General features: G+C 41.3%; 1 protein-coding gene across 10 annotated transcripts in view; it reads right to left on the reverse strand.

Annotated features, from left to right (window-relative positions):
* mpp7a (MAGUK p55 scaffold protein 7a) overlaps window positions 1-26,528 on the reverse strand; it is a 132,545-nt gene that overhangs the window by 53,735 nt on the left and 52,282 nt on the right. For all 10 annotated transcript variants that reach the window (XM_069512552.1, XM_069512550.1, XM_069512547.1 and 7 more), the window contains exons 4-6: window positions 21,322-21,399; window positions 12,225-12,305; window positions 4,922-5,053 (exon numbers count right to left, since the gene is read on the reverse strand). In XM_069512552.1, the coding sequence (XP_069368653.1) occupies window positions 4,922-5,053; window positions 12,225-12,305; window positions 21,322-21,399 (291 nt within the window). The remainder of the gene's footprint in view (window positions 1-4,921; window positions 5,054-12,224; window positions 12,306-21,321; window positions 21,400-26,528) is intronic.

Here is a 26,528-nt window from a genome sequence, read left to right on the forward strand (position 1 = left end):
TAAATGCAAAGACTCACTAGAAAAAGAGACCTGATAGAAAAACCAGATGAATTTACGAGTGGGAGCAAGAGAGAGAAATATGGCGTGTTAGTAGGAGGACATTTGAAGATGAACTGAGTGGGAGAAGTGAATGACGAGTCCTCCGACAGTGATGAGGTCCGGCACCGAATGAGTGACATTGAGCGAGACGACCAATGATGTATAAACCGAACGTGAACACAGTGGGGGCGCATGCGGCGAGTATCTCCAATCCAAGCCTGCTATTTGCATCTGCGTCACAGGGCTTCCAAAACATCCCGATGAGCGGAGCAGAGACGACCACAGCAGGCTTGTCAGTCTTTAATGTTCTCACATCATCGCGATGGTCACCCGGCAGCTGCGGCGTACCCGCCTTTGGACGCCCAAAGTTGTCTTTTGCTGATGAACATATTTTCTGTGTGGGGACTTGGAATTTCCAGAATGCTTTGAGATGACGTAGTGACTCCTCCACTGCTCAGAACTATCAATTAGCCAGTAAGAGACAAATGGTCAACTATGGCAGATTACTACACCAGCACAAAGAAAATGACACATAAGAGAAATTATGACATGAGGTTTCGATAATGACAACTAAAGCTATAACACTATATAACTTTTGAAATTGATATTTTTGCAGGTCATGTTTTAGGGTCTCTGGATCTGAGCTACAAATTCCTGGACATGAATTGTGTAACACCGGTGAATTCTGGCCTCCTTCAACTTTTGTCTGCAATAGTCCTATTAGTCAGTCTAAACTCAGGCCTTTTATCACCAGAGGCATATTTCTTGAGTATATCAAGTACACTGTGCATTTATGCAGCACAGTTATTTAATGTCCCAACACGTTAGCTAATAAATCAGCCCGTTTGGGAAAGCAGCAGGGAGTACAACAGAAAAGGAGGTTGGAGGAAGAAGAAGAAGAAGAAGAAGAGGGAGTTTGTCCTGGAAGATAGTTTTTTACTGTTTCACTGAAATGTGACATGAAGTCACGCTCTGAGAAATGATCGCAATTAATCAGAGCTACTGAATACAAACCACTCGACTAATCACAATTAACTTAATGGTTGAGTCATAAGGAAAGGGGCCTGCGTGCTAACTACAGCCAAATCCCTATATCGCCCAGAACTATAGAATGAGACAAAGGCTGACTGAGAAAAAGACAAACACAAAAGAGCAAAGTAAGGAGAGACGAAGAGGAAATTAGATATCGTATAACCCGTTGTTATGATGTCAAGTTTGAGAATTTCAGGCTGATTAAATTAAATTGCAAGTTAAAAGGGCACATCCAAATCAATTTAGTGTGGCGGTGAATGAGGACCCTGCAAAATTAGAGGGTTTTTTTAGTTAGTTGAATGGCTGTGACTTCACCATGAGCAGCTGTTTCCCTAATGTACAATCTAACTGTTCATTAGCCTCCATTTCCCTCGAAAGATCTACAGGTCGGCAATTTCTTTGGAGGCCACAGTTAAATAGCAGAGCCTTAAAATGAACTGGGGAACAAAAACAGAGTAACTTCACCAGCACAAATGACAAAGTACCATGAGGCTATTTAGTAGGGAACATTAGGGATTGCACATTAAATGTAAAATTTTATATACATTTGGTGCAACAGAGCAAGAACAGTGCTGGAATGCTGAATATTATTTTCATAAAGAAACAATTCTCTTTTTGTGTTAAACTTGAATTAATGAATCAACGATGCAATAACTTACAATTAAGTTTAAGTAGACAACTATAATTAGTCGAAAACACATTTGAGTGAGATCGTGATGAATCGCATTGCACTGCATTGTACTAAGTAAGTAAGCAAGTTTATTTTGCATTGCACTTTTCTCAGATCAAAGTCACAAAGTGCTTCAGATAAATTAAATAAGACCAGGAAGTATTAACAGACAATAAATATATGCCATGAAAAAAGTGAAAAACTTGTAAAAGACAATAAAAAAGCATGGATTCAAACACAGACTGTGTGAATAAATGAGTTTTAGTTGTTTTTCTTGGAAGGCTTCAATAGATACTACAGGCTGTAAATGTATAAGAAGAGTATTTCATAGCTACCAGAGATTCAGTCCTATAGTAAGACATTAGTAGTTGCTTCATTTGTATCTTTCATGTATCAGCTTCTTGGAAAAACATTGAGATGTGTTTCCCATCAGCCTCAGTGATGCACATCCCCGATTCCAAATTACTGTTGAAATATCTCACTTTCTTCCTGAAATTACAACAGAGATTTGTTCCATTCCTACATGACCTACTTGATCAATGCATGCCTTATTCTCTTAGGACATATTAATTCCTCAGTGGAAACATGACAGAGAAGAGTCACAGGCTCTGACGAAACAATGATGGAAGTTAAAAGCACTGTCTTTCCCTGAAGTCTCGAAGCATTTGTCTAAAAAGAGGCCAAGTCTTTCTTTCCTCCGCACTAATTCAAAACTATCACACAGGAAATTTCTTACGTGGCTAACTGCCACAGTAGCAGTTCTTTAGTATCCATTGTTTGCTTCCAGTCACAAACAGAAAAAAACATGCCCTGCAGCAGAAACCCTACAGTTGTTTACACCAAGGTCAGGCCAAAATTATAGCTACAGGAGATTGTGGGCAGCATTCGTGCTCTGTGGGTCCTTTGGGCAGTGGAGAGGGCAGCTATGGTTCCTTCGGATGAAATCACTCCACAGCAATAGGCTGGAAATTCAGGCCCACAACTCAGCTATGTATTATGTTGCTGTGTAGTTCGATTTTGGTTCTCATGTTGCTGAATTAGTTGCAATGAATAAAATGTATTCAATTTAAGGCAACTTATTTTAAGTCAATTTGCTGCTGTCAATCTAAACTAGTAGATGGCTTTGAACCAAAGACTGCCGGTATTACTAATGCTCTGTATTTAATTTAGCACTTTTCTAGTCTTGTTCTGCTTCACAGTGCAGTTTTTTGAATCACCCATTCACACACCTTGTTCTATGAGGGGTAATTAGGGGTTCAGTATCTTGTCCAAGGACACTTCAGCATTCAGATGGAGAAGACTGGAATCAAACCGCTGACCTGAAATTCTAATGATATATTGCATTTGGAGAAAACCATTCGATGACGTTTCTTGAATTTGAGGAGTACTTATAAATCTGACCTTGTGGTGATCCCTAAAAGAACAATGGAGGCACATTGCTTTCTCTATTTAGATACTAACTCAAAACTCTGAACCTATAAACTAAAGCTGAGCAACTATATTACTTGAAAAACACCTATAATACACAGCATCACACATCATAAAGTTGTGTTTCAGTTAAACTCAGAAGCCAAATCACTGAGACAAAAAAGCATCAACTCACGTAATGGAATAACACAAACTAGATGATTAAGCGAACTGGGACGGGTGTAAATCACATTATGGTTTCAGGCAACGTGATCCAACATCAGGCTCGGGAGAGGCCTTAGCAGGAAGCACCCGTGACAATGTGTGTTGTGAGAAAGAGCGAGAATTCCTCAAAGCCACATTATTACGCTTAGCAGCTCCGCAGAACATGCAACAGGCAGCAACCCAAAAATGGCTTAGGTGTGTTCTCCTTTCCCCAGGGTGTGGTGAGAGGAGTGCGCCGGCCTGGAGCCAAGGTGGTGGTCAGGGCGAAAACCACAAAGTGAAAATAGAGGCGGCTGGGGCCAGGGCATGTCCGGCACAGATCGAAGGTGGGCAGGGCCACAGCACAAAACAAAGTGAACCGATGACAGATGGAGGTCTTTCACAGACCATTGAAGACTTGAGCAGTTGCGTTCTTGGTGGGGTTACAGAAGCCCACTCCTAAATGTGCCTTTGTAGCTGACAGGGAATGCATGGTATGGCAGTCATCTAACAAGGCAGACACCCAGGATGTCGAGGGATGTGGTGAAAATGAGAATGCCAGCCAAGATGTCGCTCCTGCACGCTTAGGGCCCTAGGTCTAGACAGAAGCGCACTGACATGAGAGGCATGTTACAATAAGAGAGCAACACTGACCAGGATAGAAAAGGAAGCCGTTCACAGACACCAAGCCTAGACTGGCTGAAAATACTCATGGCCAAGAGCAGGGTAATTGTGGTCAGCTTTGGTGTGCTTACAACTTCAAGGTTGTGGGTTGCATTCCCACAGGCAAGTACCTCAAAAGCAAAAGCATTTATGGTATTGGTTTGACCTGTGGTGTGGATACTGCTTCGACACAAGAGGTTTTAAGAAATCCAGGGATCAGTGAAAGAGATAGATAACATGATTTTAATAATATAAAGATATTCACCGTAAATAATGAGGTGCCCGATGAACAAATTGTTTTGAAGACATTTCAGCTTCAAGTACTTTTATAAATGTACTGAAAATTGATAGTAAATGGCCCTGGCATTCTCTGACTCCATCCAGTAATGTTGCAGCCCATGCTCTGCAACTTAACATCACTTTTAGCAACTAGGGTGCACCAAGGAGTTTTCGTGATTTAACTTCCTGAAACTTGAAACCAGAATGTACAAATCAAATAAATTATTTCTCAATATATTTTCAGACATGAATGTCCAGAAAATTGAGTGCAGACATTATCAGAGTTTGCACATATGAGGAACTCAGCAGGAGACTGTCCAGATCAGATGCATTCATAACAACAGGAAAATGTACATTACATTCAAACAAGGGTGTCTGGGTCGAGCATACTAGAGGCAGGACATGAGATAAATTCTGCTGTGGATATCACGTGCATTTGTTTACAGCACAACACATCTCAAAATCATTGTCTTCTGAAGCTTTAATAGGGGGTTGGCAGGAAAAGCTCCAGGAAATGACTTTAACATTTGCATTCTCACATACAACTCATCCGGAAAGATTTCAGGAAAATGTATTTGCGACAGTACATGTTACTAAAAGCAGCTTATAACAGACAAAGTTACTTACAAGAGGCTCCTTGTTTTTAACCAGTCTGATGATTTTTACTGAATCCTCATCATCGTCGATGTCTTCAGGCAGTGGAGGTAGTTCGGGGTCATAATTCTTCATGGCAACCGTATCGTGGACTTTCAGAAGGCTCTAGAACGAAAAAGAAAAAGGAGAAAGGTGGATTGATGAGAGGAAAGAAACAATAGGCAAGGGTTATCAGTCAAACCATAAAGGTCTTAACTTTACCCTGGTATAATTAGTAAAACAAAGTAGAGCAGTACATGCTATTAGGAGTTCAATCTATCATTTCTTTCTTTGAACAGGAAAGAGAAACTGCAGAGACTGAGGGAGGATGGTTATGAATTGGGGTGTCTCCCTCAAGTCCTGGGTGATGGATTTGGTAGCATTCATGGCCAGTACATGTAACTGCATGCTTTAATTGTTATTAAGCCCAAGTTCCCTCCTCCATACAACCAGCACTCGTCCTGGACTATTGCTAACAAGCTATTGCAAATGGAAGTGTGTGTGGTGGGAGGGGGGGGCAACTTTGGTGACTCTTCTCAGTGCCGATGATTTCCAGAGCAAGGTGATGTTCCGCACCGTTCGGCGGCGAGCTCAAAGTAATGAAGTTCTCAGCCGCCTCAGATATTTCACACGTTCACGAGCAGACATAAAAAAGAGACGGGACACAGACAAGAATGATGCCATTGAGACGTTCATTTCTCAAACTATTTAACGACTCCGTGTCCGGACCAAGATGCAGCTGGACGCGTGCTGCTTTTTCCGTGGTTGAGGGGAGGGGGGGAGGCGAGTGAGAAAAACATCTTCCAACCCATGAGCCAGAAAAAAAAGTAGAGAGAGAGAGAGATGGAGGGAGAGACAGAGAGAGGGATATGGTGAGAAGAGCAGCAGTGTGTTTTATGACATGGGAGCATGCTGCAGTACAGTGTTCAAGATGTTGCTAACTGGGAGCAGATGAGAGGAGGAGACATAACTGGGTCTCTGTGGCTGCTATCCACCGACAGTCAAACTGGGCGACACACACACACACACACACACACACACACACACACACACACACACACACACACACACACACACACACACATTTCGTTTGTCTTGTGTAGTTGTGAGAATTTAGTTCTATTTTTTCCCTTAGTCCTGACTGCAACCTTAAAGGATGATTCTGGTCTTTGCAGGTTGAACCATCTTTAATGTTATCCTCCAATAACAATGTTAAAGGTCACATATGGTAGAAATTGAGATTTCCATGTCACTATTTGATTTTAGTAGGTCTGGGTGCGATATACACTTTTTGAGTATCAACCACAGGAGAAATACACAACGCCATTATTCAGAAACAGTGCCTGTAAACAAGCCAGTCGATAACAATACTTGTGATTTTGTGAAGTCACAATGACCCAACGCCCTCATGCTCCCACCATGGCCCACTGGAATACACTATTCAACCTTGCAGGATTTGGTTTCTCAAATTTGCTACATTTTCATCCCATCTATGCAAGACTGTTATTACCTCTGCTAGTGAGGTTATGTTTTGCCCCTGTTGTTTTGTTTGTCAGCAGGATTACAAATCTACAGATCAGATCTTCATAAAATCTGGTGGTATGATGGGACACAGTCCCTGAAGGAACCAATAGGAATTTAACATGAACCCAAACAAAGGGGCGGATCCTGACATTTCTTTTATCACGCTCTTTAACATCGCCAGATGAGCTTTTTTTTTTTCATTCTCACCATTTTCCTAGGGAATAATTCATTTATCTTGATGAAAAATCTGGCATATTTAGGGCTTAGTGTTTTTTATCCAGCTTTTAAAATTTGTACTCGCTATGATCAATCATTTCATTTTATGAGTTACACAATCAACTATTATTGTGGCCGTGTGTGTGGACTGCAAACTAGTATACTCACAGCATACGGGATGAAACCCAACATTTTATGGAAAAAATTCAACTAACCCTCATTCTAATTTTAACTCTAAACAGAATTCTAACTCTAAACTAATCCAGTAGAGCAATGGAGACCAGACAAATCAATAAAACGATGACTTAAAATCCCAGAAGGACACAAATATAATTCTACATTTTTCTCTTTCTCGTATTTTCTCCCTGAATTTCTCGTGTTTTCATGTTCTCCTTGTCCAAACTCCTCTCAGATGCCATTAATCCTCTCTCTTTTACTTGTTTGGTTCTCCTTCAGTTTTATCTCTCATGGAATTTTCCCAAAATCTTCCCAGCATCAGTATGTGCATTTCTCAGAGGAGGCCTAACAATGTGTTCCTGGCTTTCATCTGCACCATACATAAACACACACTTTGTGTAGTCGTGTATATATAGGGATACTGTCATTATGGTATTGGAATATTCGCTTGGAAGACTGACAATCCCAAACTGTTTGCAGATGAGGATAATAAAAGCAGAGTGAATCTCAAACCAGTGCTCAATATGACAAATAAATGAAGTTCAAGCAAACAGTCTATAAATGAATGGAGAGTTTGCAGTTGAGGTTTTCTAAAAGTTGTCATGAGATCAGTTACGTTACAAACAAAACTGCAAACATCACATGTATATGAGGTTAGGTACATGTGGTGTTGCGGCTCACTTTATGGTATTTGAACGTCTGTCACACCTAATCGGTGTCGCGACATGTGGTCAGCTGGGCGTCCATCAGCCTCTCAGCAGGGTGAGACACCCATGTGGGCCTGGTGCCCTTGAAACACAACTACAATGTCTTTCTTACAATGTGCAACATTAGTCTCGAGATTGTGATTGAAAATGTTAATCAACAATGATTATTATCAGTGATTTTCCATTGTTCCCTGTTCTCCACTGACTGATTCATTGACTGATTGATTTCCACTTGTGCACACAAGTAAAAGTTAATCTCAACCTGAGCTCAACTCTTTTATAGATTAAAAATGTCATTTAAATATCAGAACTGATCTGGATCCTGTTTTTGATTTAATTATTGAACTATTGAAATATTAAAGGTAGAGTTAGTAAGTTGTTTCTGAAACACTTTTTTATCTTATTTGTTGAAAACCTCTTCACATCCCCATAGCCATAACATTAACGATTAGTCAATTTCAATTAAAAGATATTCTGTCTCTCTCTACACATTCCCTCCTCATGCTCACCTCAACCTTTTCTCCACTAAACTGCCAGTTGCTGTTTTATCTGAACTGAATCCATCAGGCTCAGTATTGTGACCCTTGAGAGTCCTCTCACTGATGGCACTTCCTTAAGTCTGGCTATTCTCTCCACCGCCACATTCTATCTCTCTGCCTAACCACCCGTAACAGACCCACAGCTAATACCTTGAAAAAACTTTTTGGGAAGTAGTAATAATATGCTAATAGGTAGCACATGGTACATGCCCTGTCTGGTGACCACTGACATGGGGCTACAGGTAGAAATGTGTTACACAACATAGTATATATGGAAGGTGTGGTGGATTAAATGCCTAATCAAATCTGGAGTCATGTCCTTGTACAGGCCCTGCAGCTGAAGCCTGAAGAGGAAAGGAAGACGAAGGAAAGTGAGACACGGAAAGAGAGATGAAGGCAAGCAAAACCACCCTTGTTTTCCAGGCATCCTGTCCCTTCTCAGTCCATATGTTTGTGTTCATTAGGTATAATAAGGATCCTAGAAAAACAGATCACTGCACTTGACAAAATAAACCTGCCCATACATTCCTGGCACTGGCCCCTCATTAAAGCCCCCGGCCCCTGTCAATGGCCCGCTAATTTTTTAGCTGGCAGTGCAGGATCAGTGCATGGTAACTGCTTTCCCCAGGCGTGAGGGACCCTGTATTGAGCATTCTGTCCTGGAGGCACTGCTGTAGGCCCAGCTGGGAAATGACACTCACGCCCACGTCTCTAAGCCTTGAACCTCAGCACGCACTGTCAAACACATTCTGCAAGCATGCATACACAAACCTACCACCATATAATCTGGCAGGAACAGCCGGCCATCATAATTGGAACTTTCATCACTGTCAATATTAGTCTTGCTGAGGGGGACTAATACGGGCTAAAGTTGTTTTTTCATGTGCAAATTGTAAATGAAAGATTGAGGAGGAAGAGAAAGGAAGAGAAAGAGAGACTGGAGTTTTAAGGAGCCTGATTTATATCCCCACCCTAGAAATGGATCATTTCAACCATAATTAAGAGTGATACAGTTACTATCGCACAGAGACGCCATTCAAAGGCAACAGCCATCTGCTTGTGTTTTACACCACAGGCCTTGTGATTTACACTGGGGCTGGCTGGTACGGTGTCAAGTGCCCTGGAGGACAGATGGAGACAGAAAGAGAGAAATGTTGCAGGGCTTCACTCTTGAAGCCCACGAACGACCTACAGTTTCAGACACATTGACATAGAAATGGCATGAGCCTCCACACTTCAGTGTGGTACAAACAAAGCTCTTCCAAACCGCGATGCTGGAGCCAATCTATTGTCGAACCCCTGTTCCGTCTGAAGGCAGCAGGAAAATTCAGCCTGCTGGTTTAAGGGCCCACATGCTCAAAACCTGGTGATGGAGTCCAGCCAACATGCGAGAGTCGAGGTCATGAAGTTGAGAAAATGTGCAAGTGTGTGAACACGTGCAGATGTCAAATGATAGGCATGATCCCCTCCATCAAATACGGATATACTGAAGCTCACATATCAGAAAACTTTTGTTTAAATATATAACCTTATATATAACCTTATATTTGAAAATGACCATGATGACAGGAAATAATGTAGATGTAGGTTTAGTTCCAAACACTTCACATTAAAGACCTCTTATCAAACACAAAGACGAGAATTTCAGAAGTTTTCGACTCCTGCTGTCTTTAACCAGAGCACTGACTGCTATTTACATTATACCCTTGAGAGTTTTTAACTTGTAGTGCAGCATAGCAGTGCTTTTGGTGAGCAGATTCCTGTCCTCAGTTACTTCTGTGCTTATGACATCTGCCGATGTGAACAGCCAGCAATAGCGGAAGCAGTAGCTGAATATTTTCCATTGTTTCGTGTTGAATTGTTTGGCTGACCTCATTCTGCACTGGAGCTGAGGTTGGCTGACTCGTGTGTGGAGCAATGGTATTGAAAAGAGGAATTAAAAAACAAGTATTGAATGAGGGTCTTCCTTGGTAGATGAAGCTGGAGAGAGGACTCTGTACTAATGCAGAGGTGGTAATGTTGTCTCTGAGCTAAGGAGTCATGTTTACCTTCTAGTAACACAAAAAGCTATGACAGGTTGTTGGAAGTTTTTGTAATATTTATTAATAAAGATGATTTACCATTCAGCAATTTCAAGTGAGGTAATCTGTTTGAATTAGGCTGCTCTAAAGAGCAACTCAATACCAAGTTGAAAGGCTGTATTTTACTGCTCTCTCTACAGTGGTCGATCTAAGATTTTGATAAATAGTTTACAATTTAAAGAAAGGGGCCAAATTATATTACCAACATATTAGTGTTTTTCCGTGTTAGCTCTATAGCTTTGAACAAATTTAAAAAAAAGTTCCTTGTTGAAGCACATGGTGTTCTTCAAAAGGCTTAAAAAATCTAAACAAATTGTCATATTTATTGTTAGTAAGTGACAGGACAAGGGCACTTCAGGGGCCAATCAGATTTCAGCTTGGGCCAGTGCTCCTGAGGCCTCACCCCCGCCTTTCTGGTTACACATGTAACCATAACTCAGTGATGTCGCAGTGTGCTGACACACTATGCAATACATTTAAACATCACTGCGACCCAGTTAAACAAATGGAGGTAAACCGGAGATTTTAAGCTGCTGAATTGCTCTTTAATCTCATTCAGGGTAAACTCAAAGGCTAATTGATGAGCAATGATAAACGGCCACCAGTGCACACAAGAAACAGTTTCACAAGACTTTCACATGCTCAATGGTTTGATAGATGGTCCCTTGTCGTGCCAAATACCTTCACTGTAAGCCTAATAGTAGTAATAAATGCAGCCTCTCTGACACAGGCATGCTTCATTGCGAGTGCAGTGATCGTTTGTCACCATATTTCACTTCAGGCTTGACAGAGACAAAGGTCACAACGTCCCTATATAGCAAGGTGAGAGCAAGACTGTGATAAATATCAAACATTTATCTTCAGGATAGTGTTTATGTGAGTGCATTTGAGTGTACATCCACCGTCATACTGTATATCAATGAGGGACTGTGTTGATAGCTCGACAAATTTGTTTCTTTCGTCAGAAAAACAGTTATATTAGCAGAATTCAAGAAAGTCATCATTACATCACTAGGAAAGACTTTAAGTCTTTTTTGGAACCACTGTTCCTTCTAAAACCTGATGTTGAGACATTTTGGTTTGGAATTATTATACGCTTAAAAAGTGAGTGTATTGTGAAGGGGGACTTGATATTGAGCTGTTGTTTCTGGCAGAGCCCAAATAAGCGTGATGACAGTGCATTATAAAGGAGTTGTCCAGCTCCGCTTCTGTCCCGCCATCATCAAGGCTGCTCTGTCTGGCTGAGACACCCGTGGGGCTTGATGGATGATTAGAGCCATCGTTTGAAAATAAAAACGTGTACATTTATTTTGAAGCTGTCTCCGTCTGGCTAATGAGGCCAGCAGCTACAGCCAAGAGGGGAAGAATTACCCGTCTGTCTTGCTGTTGTATACCTACGTTTGTCCAGACTCACATTATATATGTTGTGAAGACTTCGAAGGAGTTTGAGATGTTGTCATTATTTGCATTTGAATGTTTAAAATGTGGCCAAAAATTGTGACCTTCTCCTTTGACCAAAATCGAACAATTTCATCCCAGTGAACGTTTGTGCTAAATGTGAAGAAACTCCCTCCAGACATTCCTGAGATAATGTGCTCACAAAGCCAATAATGTGTTTTGTGAGGTCACAGTGACCTTGGCCTTTAACTATTAAACTCTAATCAGTTCACTCTGAGCCCAGATGAAAGTGAGAAATTTGAAGAAATTCCCTCAAGATATTACCGAGATAATATGTTCAATAGTATCAGCCCCTGTGTGGAGGCCTGTAAAACATGACCTGGCTCTAACAGTTGTGTCAGTTTGTTTACAGCATGATAATAACATCACTGTGACATTGATGCAACACAGACAGACATCTGCACTCTTGTTGTAATGATATTAGTAAAAATATGATAAAACTTTGTCTTTGACTTATTTTGTGGTATCCAGAACAGCATGATGTTTCTGATGTTTCTTTAAGACATGGTTATGCACCATAAAAAGGAATGTTGTAGTTCTCTTTCACATATAAACAAAAAATCAGACGGTAAAGAAGAGCAGGAGTCAAACTCACCTCAATGTGGAGTTTGGTCAGTAGATTGAGAAGCTCTTTAATTTCTTCATTGGCTGATTTCTCTTCCAGCTCCTCACACACCTAAAGAGGAGAAGACAGATTGGAAGGAAATTAAAAATTCAACAGTCTTCTGAACATATTCGATACAAAACAAACTTCAAATGAGGGCTGATGTATTACTACAGGTGATGAGGTAATCTAATTACTAGCAAATATCAATATTTGCCATGATATGCTAATTATATAGTGCACCAAATAATACATGTACAAAATGCAAACATGTGCCTTTGCAATTCCATTGCATCAGTACCTGTATGGTTTATGGTTATTCGCTGTTATGTGCTTCATGTTTAAAGGTTTTGGCCTACAGTACCAGGGATTACATTATATATAGTATGTTGACATTCTTCCATTTGTTTTATATTATGAGTTTTTCATTCACTGTGAAAAAGAGAGAGAAAGCGATTGCAGAGAGCAAGTTTGACAGATTGATGTGTTACTCCACTATCGTACTGCAGAAGAATGCGTGTTCCTTTATTTTGCCTTTTTGAATTGAATTCAATATAAATCAGTTTTCATACAGCATCAAAACCATGACATAAATTATTTTAAGGCAATTTATAGGACTACAGTCAAGGTCTGATCAGGTTACCTTACAATATTATACAAAAGAAACCCCACAAGGTCCCGCCGTGAGCAAGCTGGGAGAAGAAGACGGTCCTTTTGACAGGCAAAGAGCAGAAACGAACAGACAAGCAGAGCAAAGTAAGTCTGTCGCCGCTGCAGCTCCAGTGTATAGTTTCATAGTCAAGGACCTGCATGTCGCCTATGTGCATATATGCACAGCTATAGATCCGTCTTTACACACACTCACATCTGGAAACAGCTCAGCACAAAAGTTTTGTCATCATAAAATAGGGAAGGTCACCAAAGTGCCAACTGGCAATGGAGAAAGAACTCCTCTCCTACTTGTTCAAATTCCAGGGATTAAACTGCCACCACTGCCTTAAGAAAAAAATTACTAAAAAATGATTTATCTTATAGTGTATATATATCTGTTTTAGTCCAAACAAATCTGCAACTGTCTGAAATAATTTCAATAGTTTTCAATGAACATCACCCTGTGCAGCATCTGGCCTATTGTCCTTAAGCTACTGACTTCAATTAAACAACTGATCATATTACTTTGTGAATATCAAAAAAAGAGAAAGTAACAGCCAAGGATCCCATCAGAGGCTTGAGCAGGAGTTGTAAACTCGAGGGCACGATACATGCAGCCTTCAGACAGCTGAAAAGCAACAGGAAACATCCCATAGGAAAAGTAAAGGTGATAAATCAGATGCATTTTAGTGGGAGGTGAGGTATCCCCATGATTTCTTTTGATAACATTTAATATTCAGTGGGATCATTGTTCACTGCAAATCTCAGGAACCAAAGAATCAGGCCATTCCTCTTGGAAACAATGTGAGCAGTGAGAGAATCTCTGAGCAGCGGTGGGATGGAGCTGGACTACACTGATGAATGTCTCTGAGTCGAGTGACTCTGCCTCCAAAACCCAGGCCACGCTCCTCCGTCTGCTCTCTGATTTATGGACGGTCCTCCTGGATGCTGCTGGATGTGGAGTGAGTGTGGAGAGTGTCCCACACAAAGAGCTGCTTGTGCTCTGAGAACCGGGATCAGGAGCTAACGTCGGCTACACACAAAGCGCCAGTGGACGTCATGGACTGAGGCGTCTGTGTGTGTGTGTGGGTGGAAGTGAGAGCTATCACACATTCACAGTCATGTTTCATCTCTTGTATGTAGCACATGTGTACAGGTGGTCACACTGTACATGAGGTAATGTGTATTTTGTATCACATATATATGAATCGCCCTACAGGAGGGATAGTTCAACATTAGAGCATATTTAAAAGTTGTTTATTACTTGTTGATATTACGTGTAAGGAATTTAAACACGTCAGCAATCCAAGTGTCCTTCAATTGTTCTGTTGGTATACACTTTGCATTCACTTCAGAAAATTTAAGTAGCATCAATTTAAGAACAATCAAATGTAGAGCTAAAATGATAAGTCAGATTCATCTATTCACTTTGTGGTAGACATTTTGCACAGTAGCCTATATGAAAATTTGCAGTATAAACTATTGATTAAGCAAAGGCTGATTAAACAATAATGGAAATAAGAATTTGTTTAAGACCTGACAAAATAAAACTTGGAGGAGATCATGAAGAATGTCAAAGTATATGAAGTCTAAAATAATCATAGGAATTAACAGTACTAGAGATTTAAGAAACAAGAAACAGAAAAGTATCAACTTTTATTCTAAAATTTGAATTAAATACAAAATGAGTGTGAGGTAAAATCTGGTGCAGAGGCAGAAAGAACTAGCTGCCTGACAAGGAACTTCATTTCCATATTTGAGAGTAATCCAGTAATGATGTGATATTGAATATCAACAAATTTGTATCTTAGACATTTGATAAAGATGATAAAAATGTTTTGTAATAGAGGAACTGAATTTGGCTTTAGAGAAATAAATATTTAAAAAATTCGACTAACAAATGTTTGGAATTTGTCTCCTGACATTGTATGTAATGTTATCAATGGCCCAATAGATTTATTTGTCCAGCTTGAGTTAAAAATAATGTTATGTACTTGTTTTATTTTCCCTCTGTTTGTCCATGACACCATTCTACAACTGCTACTGTCTCTTCAGTCTTGTCTCTTGGTTCACCATCTTGTTCTAACTAAAAATGACTTCAGTGGAAGAAACTGGTCACTGAGCAATATTCAATATTTCCTAAAAGAAGCCATAAATGATATATTTAAAGGTCAGAAAATTGAACCCATCCCTTTGTTACAAAAATGTCTAGTCCCTCACTTATAATAAGATAAAATACTGCGAGTTGATTAACACATATTGCATTTGTTAAAAGTTAAAAATCTTTGCATATAAAGCAGCGAAGCAAAGAAGCATGGAAGACACATGGATCATTTCGGGGCCTCTTGCTGTCATCACCTAACAGATAAGCTGAACAGGGGGATCTCCTCGAAAACACAGCGAGGCCATTCAAATGTGATGCTGCAGTGGACGATGACAGAGGTTGGAAAAACCTACAGTGTGTGTGAGTAATGACCCCTGAGGTGTGGGAATAAGGCAGCGGAGGTGAGGCAGTGGTAGACGCATGGTTTAGACTGGGTTAGGGAGGACACTATGTCACTGTACCTGACAGAGCTTGTGTGTGTGTGTGTGTGTGTGTGTGTGTGTGTGTGTGTGTGTGTGTGTGTGTGTGCCTTTTAATATATCCATTAGTGCCTCGAGGGGTATTTAAGCACAAACGGCGGAGAAAAAGAAAAATGAGAAAACGAATAGTCACATTGGTCAAGGTTACTCTAGCGTTGCCCTCCATTCAACCCATTACTTCACTTTATCAAATCTACACACAGATAATGAACCGGAGCCTGAGAGAGCCAGGACAGAGTAAGAGAAAAAGGGAGACCATGTGTGTAAAGGGAGCAGGAGAAAAAGAGGTGAAAAGAGAAAAACAGAGGAAGGTAGAGGCTGAGGTGAGTCGGGGTCAGGGTCTTTAGTGAGGGAACATCTCTTGCTGCGATACAGCATCCGTCCATCATCTCATCACTAGGCTGTTTACAGCAAGGGAGGGAGGCGCAGGAGGATGGAGAACTGTACGTTTCCACTCCCTTGTACTGTTCTATTAAAACACCTCATCCCATAACTCCGTGAGGACGACAGACAGGACATATTTGACTCTCTCTACCTTCGTGCTTCTCTGTTAGAATCACATTTTCCATCCTCAGACCGTCACCAAAAGTGAGGGAGGGGGCAAAAGAATGATGCTGGTCTCCTCTGGGACTTCTGTATTTCATTTTTTAAATGTCATGGCAGGCACCGCAGTCTTCAGATATGTTTGATTCCCAGCTTGTCAGTTTACAGCTCTCACTCGACCCTGAACGACTACAGGCGTTTTTATACGGCTGCCAATTCATCAAGTTGACCTTCTTTAATAGCTATTATTAAAACTGTTTAAACATATTAGCCTTTTCTGTAAAAAATCTGATCTGAGCCCAGTCAGCGTCATCTGTTTCATGCGAGGGATAAAATGCACTTTGGCTTGATTTGTTGTGTCACTGATTAATAATTCACTGGCTGAATACAGTGAAGTCATTCTCGTGCAGTTATTATGGAAAATATGTTTTCCTATTATTGTATTTCATAGATTCCAATAAAAGTTTTAATGTCTCATGGTCTAAAATACTGGCTTTCATATGCCTCAAAATAAAAGGAAAAGGAAATGAATACAGGACTTTTTTTTTCTCATTTTAAAGAGAGTGAGCATCAGAAGTAAATGACTTAAATCCAAATATATAACACAAAGTATATCAGTGGAAGATTTACGATGCAATTGTATTTTGACTGGCAACAGTTACTTGCAGGCAGCTTAAATACAAAAGTCATGTATGTATACAAGGACATCACACTACCGGCTGTGTGTGTGTGTGTGTGTGTGTGTGAGCCATATAAAATGAAAATTAGATTAGAATAAAATAAAATACTGACAGTCTCTCAGTCAAAACAATAAGAAAAGTCCTAGTTTGATGATGTCATGAAGCAATGTGGGATCATGGGAGTTGTTGTCTTCACCACCATCACTGATGAAAATCTACCCGATGAAGGACGGCACAATTCAAAGGCAACTAAAATGAATTGTCCCGTTACCTTGAATAAAATTGGGGATTTCTCTGGGTTTGAACATTGTTGGAAACATTATGGACAAGTCAACAAAATAAATATCATAGGTCTGGTCGTTTTTATCTATAATGAAGACTTGTTATATATTAATACAAAGGAAACATAATATTTCTAGCAATGAATTTACAGGAAATTATATTTACAAAGGGAAAGTTAACCTGTCAATCAAAAAAAGTTAATTCTATTGTTCAACTCACAAGAGCAATGTGACCAGTTATTGCATCTGCCACAACAGATCAGTCACCATTGACCTTTAAATGCAAAGAGGAGCACACGTATGTATTTACATCTCAAATCTCTTTCAGACAGAAACTGTGTCATATCCTGATGGTCTGGGTTTCATTTACAGTTTTGCAACGATGAACCAGGAGCCACAGTCAAAGCTAGAATTACAGACCGGTGCTCTCTAACGGCACCCAGTGGTCTCATCGAGTAACAGCAGGTCTTTGGGTGAGCATAAAGATGTTGGGAATCTTGCCAGAGGACGGACAGGGTGGTTTGAGGGGAGAATGACACAAATGAGCCACCAGGACAGACAGCATTACTGCGAGCCTCTCAGCCTACTGTCGATGTGGCATGTTGAACTTACGCAGAGCTGGCATGTGTGTGAAGCTGATTTGCTCCTTTTGAGTCATGTAATACGGTATTTTACATTCCACAATGAGGCAAGAGTGCTTCCATTTCAGTCTAAATGAGCACTGGAAGAAGATTGTGTGAGGAGTAATACATGTCTATGTACATGAGCTTGTGTGCACAGTCCCTCACTGACATGTCTTTATAAGTATGTAATACAGCACCTATTGCCCGGGCCCAGGATTGATCGTATTTCAGGCGGCGTTAAGCGGAGCAAGTTTGCTTGAGCGGTGGTAGTCACCTGCTGAGTGCACTAGACAGTGCAGCCGGGGGCAGACGAGGGTTGAAGTGTCATTTTATGTTAGGCAATAAATTAAGCCTCCATTACCCGTAACCCTAGCCCGAAATGAATTTCATCTAACTGTAGATCTCTCTCGTTGGCTTTTCAGTCCTCAGCCACCACTTCAATAGCATTCATTTGGAGCGGTGACATGGATGAAAAACAATCCGCTTTAAAAATACACTGCAACGCTCCAGGTTGGGAGTTTTTCTTTTTCTTTTTTTTTGGACTAGCTAAGGAAAGAGGGACTTCTGGATTGCAGTGTGCTGCGAGACGCTTTGATACACCATCTCTGGGCTTTGTCCCGATACCTGATAATCCCAGGGAGACGCTTTGCGGGGCATTTACCAGGAAGCATACATTTGAAAGTCTGTAATTTGACAAAAACGAAGGGAAAGAAAAACTGTAAGAGGGAGGGTAAAATGTGGGATGATTGTTGGGGGTCTCTTAAATGGTTTGTGGACTTTTGCCACAACCCATGGGAAGAAATAGAAAATCTGAGACAAGCGAAACAGAAGCGATCCTTCACACTGTGTTGTCTGCTTGAAGCTTGTGGAGTTCTTGATCTGCTGTTACCTGGTTAGCAGTGTCAGTTTGAAAACATTAACAGCAGGGTAGCACACAGATAGAATAATCGAATGTATTTTTGAGAATATTGTCTCCACAGTTTCAGGCTCAGCCATAAAGGTTTGGTTAGGGGTCCTGGATGGTTTGGGACGCATGTCATCTGTATTGGTGTGTGTGTACCGTCTAGGATGGAACATTCTGGCTACCGCTCTGACATTTGTGGCATGCACAGTCCGGAAAACCACTCTCGACCACAGGACGGACTCTCTTTCATGAAAAACTCAGGACACTCTGGACTCTCTCCTGCTCGGGCTTCACCCTAAACGACTGTAAGAGCCTCAGCCCCTCATTCTCTCGTCTTTCCCTTGACTCAGTACTAATTAGGATGATGTATGGCTGTGGGCTCTTAAAAAGGGGTGGAATAGTCGGAGGCACTTTGATTACAATAAACAGAGAGCTGGGGATTTCAAACAAAACCACACACCAGTAAAAGGGCTTTTCCACCTCTCCATTCACCACGCCAGGCTGGTTCTTGGGTTTACACAGGTGTGTGTGTGTGTGTGTGTGTGTGTGTGTGTGTGTGTGTGTGTGTGTGTGTGTGTGCACATGTGGCTTACAATAAATATTGCAGATGAACAACACTGTAACAAATGTCAGGATACTGGACATTAATGTAATAAATCATACTAAATCTCTTTCGCAGCTTGAGGAGAAAGACTGGGCCAGCGGAAGGAAATCATCATCAGTGGACCTATTGATAAACTATTATTGTCCGTGTGATGGCTTCTCATTTACAGGTTGACCAGTGAAAACGGAATGCACGTGATGTTGCTGTGGTCCTGCCCTTTCCATCTCATGTATCCTCTCCTTCCTTGAGTCCTGCAATGGGACTCAATCACTGTCTGCTTCTGTCATCCCATCATTGCTTGTCCATCCATCTTAAGGTGGACCATGGGTTTTTGATTTCATGGCGTATGGCTAGACATGTGGTCTGGGAGCGTGTGGCAGGGTCGACGGCGGATGTTGAGGTAAGTAGAAGAGGGACTAAACTCAGACTATTGGACAGTGCAGAGTTCACCTCAGGGTAAGAGTTGAAAGACGATAAACATTGTCACGGTTCTGCACGCTACTGGGATGGGTGTTGAGAGTATGTGTATGTAACTCTGTTCTTGTATGTGTTACAGAAACACAATAAAGAGATCTGACGTTTCTGCAAAACTAAGCTGTTGTACTGCAAGACAAACAACCTGCTTTAACTAAATCCCTCTGGATTTGAGTATAAGCAAATTATGTGTGCTTGGTTTTCAAACACAAATAGAGCATGCAATAAAGAAAGAGGCGCAATGTAAATGCAGGGGACAGTTTAAAGACAAATTAAAGGAAAAACCTTGATAAATGAGTTAAGTCTTCCATACAGGAAAAGAGCACTCACTAAATGGTTTGATGAGCATAAACATGATTTGAATTATACGCTATTGACTTCTAAGGCACCTGATTCCCATCCAGTCAGACACCAAGAGACAAATCTAGGTTATGGATGGAAACAGACGAGCCGCCATTACTGTGGCAGTAACTCAGTCTCAACAACTTTTCATCAACATTTAGTCTAGTTTTAACAGATGGCTCGGCATCTTTCCTGCTGTGTTATCAGCTGCTCCAACAACAAACTGAGACTTTTGGAAAAACAGAAAGTAAAATCAAAACTTCTATTCTCCATGAAATTAATTTGACTTCACTTAATCTCCATTATTATTGAATCCTCATGTTTCAATCGCATTATGAGCCTTGTCTACAAAGGACCGACCAGGGACTGATCCCATTACACGCGGCTGATGGTGAACCGCCACCCTGAATATCTTATGCTAGCTTTGTAACTTGCTCCGCTTCCTGGCTGAGAAGTTTCCAGTTTGTATTAAATTGTGTACTGCTTCTGGTTTCAAAGCAAGGAATCGTGGAATTTTATGATCTGGAGCTTAAACTAGCAAACTCCTGCTGGGTTTAATCAGTTACAACACAGCCCTCCCACATCCAAATTGTGAAGGTCGGACAGAAGCGCTTCATCTGTGTTATTCTTTTTCCCAAACACTGTGTCATAATCATTTTCAGATTGGTCTTTCAAACGGAATAACTTGCACATACACGCAGACGACCATCATTTGTCAAACCGCAATTTCCCCAAACATCTGAGCTTCCACTGTCACTGTAAACTCTAATCTGCCACCTCAGGAACGGCAGTGGCACTTGAGGAAAGGACACATTAAGTCAGCCGCCAGTCTTCAGGGTTTTAATAGCAATGCTGGACAGTGCTTTCACCGTCACCATCAAGACTTATTGGAGGAATGGTGTTAATCCCTCCAGTAGGGTTCTCCGAACTAGAAGAACCTCTGCCATTAAGTATTAAACCTGTTTTGGAGGTGCATGGTGGTTTATAGGGCAGTCACCTTTTAACATTTGTACAAACGTGGAGAGAAAAATTAATGTTTGGACTGTAATGACCTGTTTGAATTCAAAATATACAAAACAGTCTAGAAGTGCATCAGACATCCTGAGGTAGTTTGCCCTGTGATCCAGCAGAGGGTGACTCGTTATCAACATCAAAGCAAGTACTGTTATGTTATTTTCCAATGAAAATGGAGGACGATACCTAGCAGAGCCATTCTGAGCTAATATATACAGTTGAATAACTTGTCGTGAATGTCATTTAAACTTGATTTTTGGAGAAAATTTCCGCCCCAATGCCTTGCTTTGTCACTTGATTTTTTTTTTTTTTTTTTTTACTTTCATTTGTTACCCAGCAGTAGTTGCAACCATACAAATTGAAGCCTTCCTTCCGGGAGAGAAACTTACTTCATGGGCCAGTGTTGCCGCATTGTCCTGGACGGGGACGGGTTTGCTCTCTTCAAAGTGCTGCAGCCGTTCATGGATCTGAAAGGAAACATTGTGTTCATCAGTAAGGCAGAGAGCAAGACATGAAGGAGGTCAGCACTGGGCTGCAGAGGCCACAGTGAGGCCTCCCTGAGCAAATACACACACGTGTAAGTAGAGAGTGAACTTGAAAACCAATGTTCACTGCTATGAACACACATATGAAAACATGTACAGCCTCCATCCACACCAGACTCCCATTAGATCAAAACAGCTCATAATCACGCTCTCAGACACCAGGAGTACAAACACAGATCTTTCAAACAAGACTCCCTTAACTAAGAACAGCAGATTATTCTAAGTATTTCAGCTAGTTTAGCCACTATACAAACAATCCAGTTTTCCACCATGCATCCGATATGCCCTAGTGGCCTGGTAAGGATTCCAAATCATTTCAACAGTCTGGTTAAATTGGCCAAACATTTCCTTATCAGCCTCAACACTACAACTGTGCAATGTTGAGAGACAAAGCTGCATCTCTGGAGGGTTACTAAAATGGAAAGTAGGCCCAACTCATGTGTTAACGTTTACTCATTTTCGCACACAAAAACACTTCATCACTCAAAAACTGATATGTGGAACAGAAATGGAATAATTTATGCACACGGCCGCACGCTTGTGCCCACGCACACGTAGTCAAACACAATCGCACACAAGTATTCTAGCCTTCACACACATGCAGACAGACACACAAAAAATACTACAACCATCCCATATGTGATTTAAGAGCAGCTGTGCAGGAATGTGTTGACAGCCTACAGGCTGCTGTCGGGTCCCATCAGAGAACAGACAGGGACAACGATCCACTCAAAAGCCACTCCTGAGTCTCTCCTTAGTGCCGCATGTTGAAGGGGAGCTAGGCCATTGGTCTGACTGATCGCTGGGCCCGGGGCCTGGAGATCCAGCTGGATGTCCTAGAAAGCATTCCAGCACGATGGTGGAACAGAAGGCCCTCTGGCTGGGGAGAGAGTGACAGAGAAACCCCTGGGCCAGCTCTGCGTCTGCAGGGCCAAAGCCACACATGTGGGGAGCTCATACACACATGTACACACACACAGATGGAGCAGTGACAATTTGCCACAAAAAATCATTCAGTGGGACGGAGGAGACAAGAAAAGCAGTTTGTTTGCTGTCACACTGAGAGAAGCTGCAGATGCTGTTTGCAATTAAAACATCTGTCGAAAGATTGTTAAACAAGCTTTTTCCTACTCACTACACAAAAGATGTTTTAGCTAGACAGCATTCTACAGTAGCAGCTCTGTGGATACTGTGAATGCAAGACGGAGTGGGGTTCATGCTGTGAGATTACATAATCACAGGATGGGATCTGTCCCTTCTAATCACATTCCCCTTGGAAATGTCTTTCAGTATTTTTGGCCCTCGGCGAAAAAACTTTTGGGGAAACACTGATTAACAAAGAAAAAATGCAACATGTGTAGATGAGTTCATTTCCAGCTTCTTCTTTTTTTTAGAGCTGTCATCTGTTTTTGATGATGCTCCGAGAAAACCAAATTCTAAAATCCAAATCCTGATGTCATTCAAAATAAAATACAAATAGATAGATAATGTGAGCATTCCGATAACACTTATTTGACTTTCTGGTACGAAAAATGCAACAGAACTGTCAAATGTCTGTGCATATGCATGACTGTCCTTGGCCATCAAAATACTGTTGGCTCTAAACGAGTTGCCATTTCAGCTCAACTTATCCAGACAGACTGCAGTGATAAATCACGGCCTGTTAGAAGAGTGTCTTGGCCAAAAGAGCAGCCATGTTTCAAGGTCAGCTTAGAGGTTCAAATCCCTGTGTAAAGCCGACATTACTCGGCTATAAAACATGGTGCATTAGGCGTGTCATGGAGGTAATCTGTTGAAGGCCTGAGGGAGGCTGATGGTTGCTCAGCTTAGCTGTAGACCGCAAAAAGCTGTGACTTGAAGACCGTAGAACAAGACAGCTTGGATGTGACGTTAGACAGATGATGGCAAACAGAGAAAGCTGGAGAGGAACAGAAACTTGCCCAACAGTTGTGATAAGGCTGCAGACAGACATAAAAACTGGAATAGCTTGGAGTGGTTCTAACACATGAGGACTTAAACTGTTGTCAGTATGTTCCATGTTTTATGGCATCAAATGTAAGACTGACACTGGCAATTCTTGGAAATTTTCATCCTCATCTGTTTAATTTCAAATAGCCCCGTCACATTTGAACATCTCTAGTGTTCATGAAGTCTCAACAACTCCACCCTGTGCTCTGACTACTTTTGTCTGTTCTATTACAGAGGAAAGCCGTAAGAGGACAGGCAGGCAGCTCAGGTTACTTCATCTGTCTTGATTATCTTTGTAAGAAAACAGATGAAATAAATGAGACAGGATACCAGTGTCTTCGGTGCGCCAACAAACCACAGCACTAGTGACATCTGCTTAGGTAGTTGTTGCTCCACCACCTCAACTTACTTAGTTACTCTGGAATTTCTCCTCTGCTCTATGAGCAAATGCACAATTGAAATGCTTTTATTTGCAGTTCAGGACACTTTCCAAGTGCCTGTCCATGACGCAGTAATGTATTTTAAAGTCATTACCCTGCTTTTTTTTTTTGCATAGCGCGTTCTCTGTCCTCTTGATGAGGCAGCAGCGCTCCTGGCAAACAGAAGAAGTGGCCTGGTGGAATTTAAAACAGCAAGAGGCAGTGTACCTCAGCCAAGGATGGCTTAGCTTAGACTGGAGCGCAATTCCTGGACACGCAGTCCAATCAAAGACTGATTCTGGAGCTCCTCTGATGAGAAATGTAGTGAAACTTCAATGTAAACCAAGGTAGCAGAGTAAGGCTCAAAATGCTCAAAACTGAAGGCATGTTCACTGAAGCACAGGCTGGGTAAAGATGAATGAATGTGCACCTTCACTGAGCTTAAAAAGAAAAACACGTTACAATAGGAGCAGTGTGCGCCCAGTCTCCACAGAGGCCTCAGACTCAGTTGTGTTTGCTTCCAGAAATACCCTGTGTGCTTAAAATACACACAGCAATACATGAGGAGAAAAAAAAATATATGAAGAAAAACACTAATCTGGGTAAGAATTGATATGAAAAATATGAATGGACTGAAACAAAAACATAACATTCAATACACATCAATCTTCATGTTCAACTCCAACCACAGGGATCAAGGTTCAGGTTAAGGGTCAGACACCTTGGAGACCTTTCAAGAGACTTTTGGTCAAATTCAACCAGACTGTGTTTATGTTCTTTTCGTGAACATGCAAGAAAGAAGAACAATGACTGTCTCGAGCCTGGACTGTCAACGTGGAGGTATAGCAAAGAAAAAAAACCATGGCTTACCTACACTAATCCAGACACACTGCAGCGAGCGGAATCTGGCACAGAGAGAGGGAGAGAGCGTGCAAGAGAGCAAAAGCTTGATAGATGGAGAGGTTTGCTGATGGATAGAGAAGGAGAGGTCTGGAGATCACAGGGCTGGATAGTGTTTCTCTTTGTGAGTTTCTGCAAGGAGGCTCAAGGCCTCTGGTTAATGTCCACTACCCAGAAAACTTAAAGTCGGACCAGTTAGGGTTGACACTCTTTCTCCCACTCCTGTCTCTGCATCTACCCACTGGAGCAGATCCAGTATCAAGCCTCCATTAATCCACCTGGGTCTGATATTTTGGTCTGATCCAGAACACCTTGTCAAGCCAACAAAGAGACGTGCAGGGTTACAACTGGAATAGTTGTGAGATGATATGTTTACTCAAGAAGCATAAGGAGAGAAGTTTAGATTTGCTTTCTCTCCTGTCGTAGTGAGTCACTTTGCAAAGTCTTGGCTTTAGCCCTGGCAGGATGGCATTAGGTCCAGGACATTGTAATGTGGTTTGTGAACAGTCCTGTAAATGACAGTGCTATTCTCCATAACTCTGATGAGGGCACAATGGGCCAGTCCTCCTACTTAACGTTTATGGCAATGAAAACTAGAATCAGCCCATTGTCATCAAAGAGTTGACACTGTTTGAAAATGACAGCAAAGTTTACACAAGGGCAGACAATTAAACAATTTCTCCTCATGGATCTACCATCTCAGTTACTTTGTGTTCTTTTCTTTGGCGTTTGATACAAAATTTACTCTTTAGAATTAGAAATATAAACAGCACGTCAGTAATGATATAAGAAATGTTTGCAAATAACTTCAGCCAATTTCTGTCAATATGATTTGAATCATAAATGCTTGTCTTGGAAATTCAGTATTCCTTCCTAGGAGGCACTTAAGAGAAGCCAAATTAAAGTCCTCTTGTCCTGGAATGGGTTCCAACACACAATAATGCATTGAGCTGCAAGATTTAGGTTAATTCTATAGTTGAAAAACAAAAAAAGTTACCACTGAAATACTTTCCCTCAATTTTCCAGTGAAACTGGGTTTATGCTGGGGAGAGGAGGTGGTGGAGTAGATCCCAGTCACCAGCATGTTGCAGGGCCGACATACAAAGACAACAATTCACACCTATGGACAATTTAGATTCACATGTGTTTGGACTGTAGGAGGATGCTGGAGAAAACCCACACAGACACGAGGAGACCATGCAAACTCCACACAGAGAGACCCAGGTTTAACATGGATTCTTACCAAATATTTTGTGCTAACCACCGTTTTGTGCTAACCACCAGTCTTTCATACAAAATCTTTGGCTTTGTTGACTGTTGGTGGAACAAACAAAGCAATTTGAAGATATTACTTTTGGCTGTGCAGACAAAGCAACACACTGATGAAGATGAATTGATGGAATGAGAACATGAATTGGTTGCAGCCTTACAAATTGATTGATAGACAAACTGATGATTCGTTTTTTGTCCACTGACATTGCGGAGCAAAGAATTCACACAAACAAAAACAAACCCAGCACCTTGTCATCACCCACACCCCCAGCAGAGGTCTGGTGTCTGAGCTCATCTGTTGGTGTTGTGGAAAAAGGCCTGGAGAATGTGACAGTTTACAGATTACTGTAAATGGCTCCAAAGGATTGGAGAGGAAGAGAGGGAGATAGAGAGGGACACAGGGAGGGAGAAAGAGAGGGAGAGAGAGAGAGGGAGACAAACAGGGAGGATTCAGGGTAGCTGGCCATTAGTCATGACAATGGTATCATTTAG

This window comes from Paralichthys olivaceus, chromosome 17, assembly GCF_024713975.1.
Source record: "Paralichthys olivaceus isolate ysfri-2021 chromosome 17, ASM2471397v2, whole genome shotgun sequence".
NCBI lineage: Eukaryota > Metazoa > Chordata > Actinopteri > Pleuronectiformes > Paralichthyidae > Paralichthys > Paralichthys olivaceus.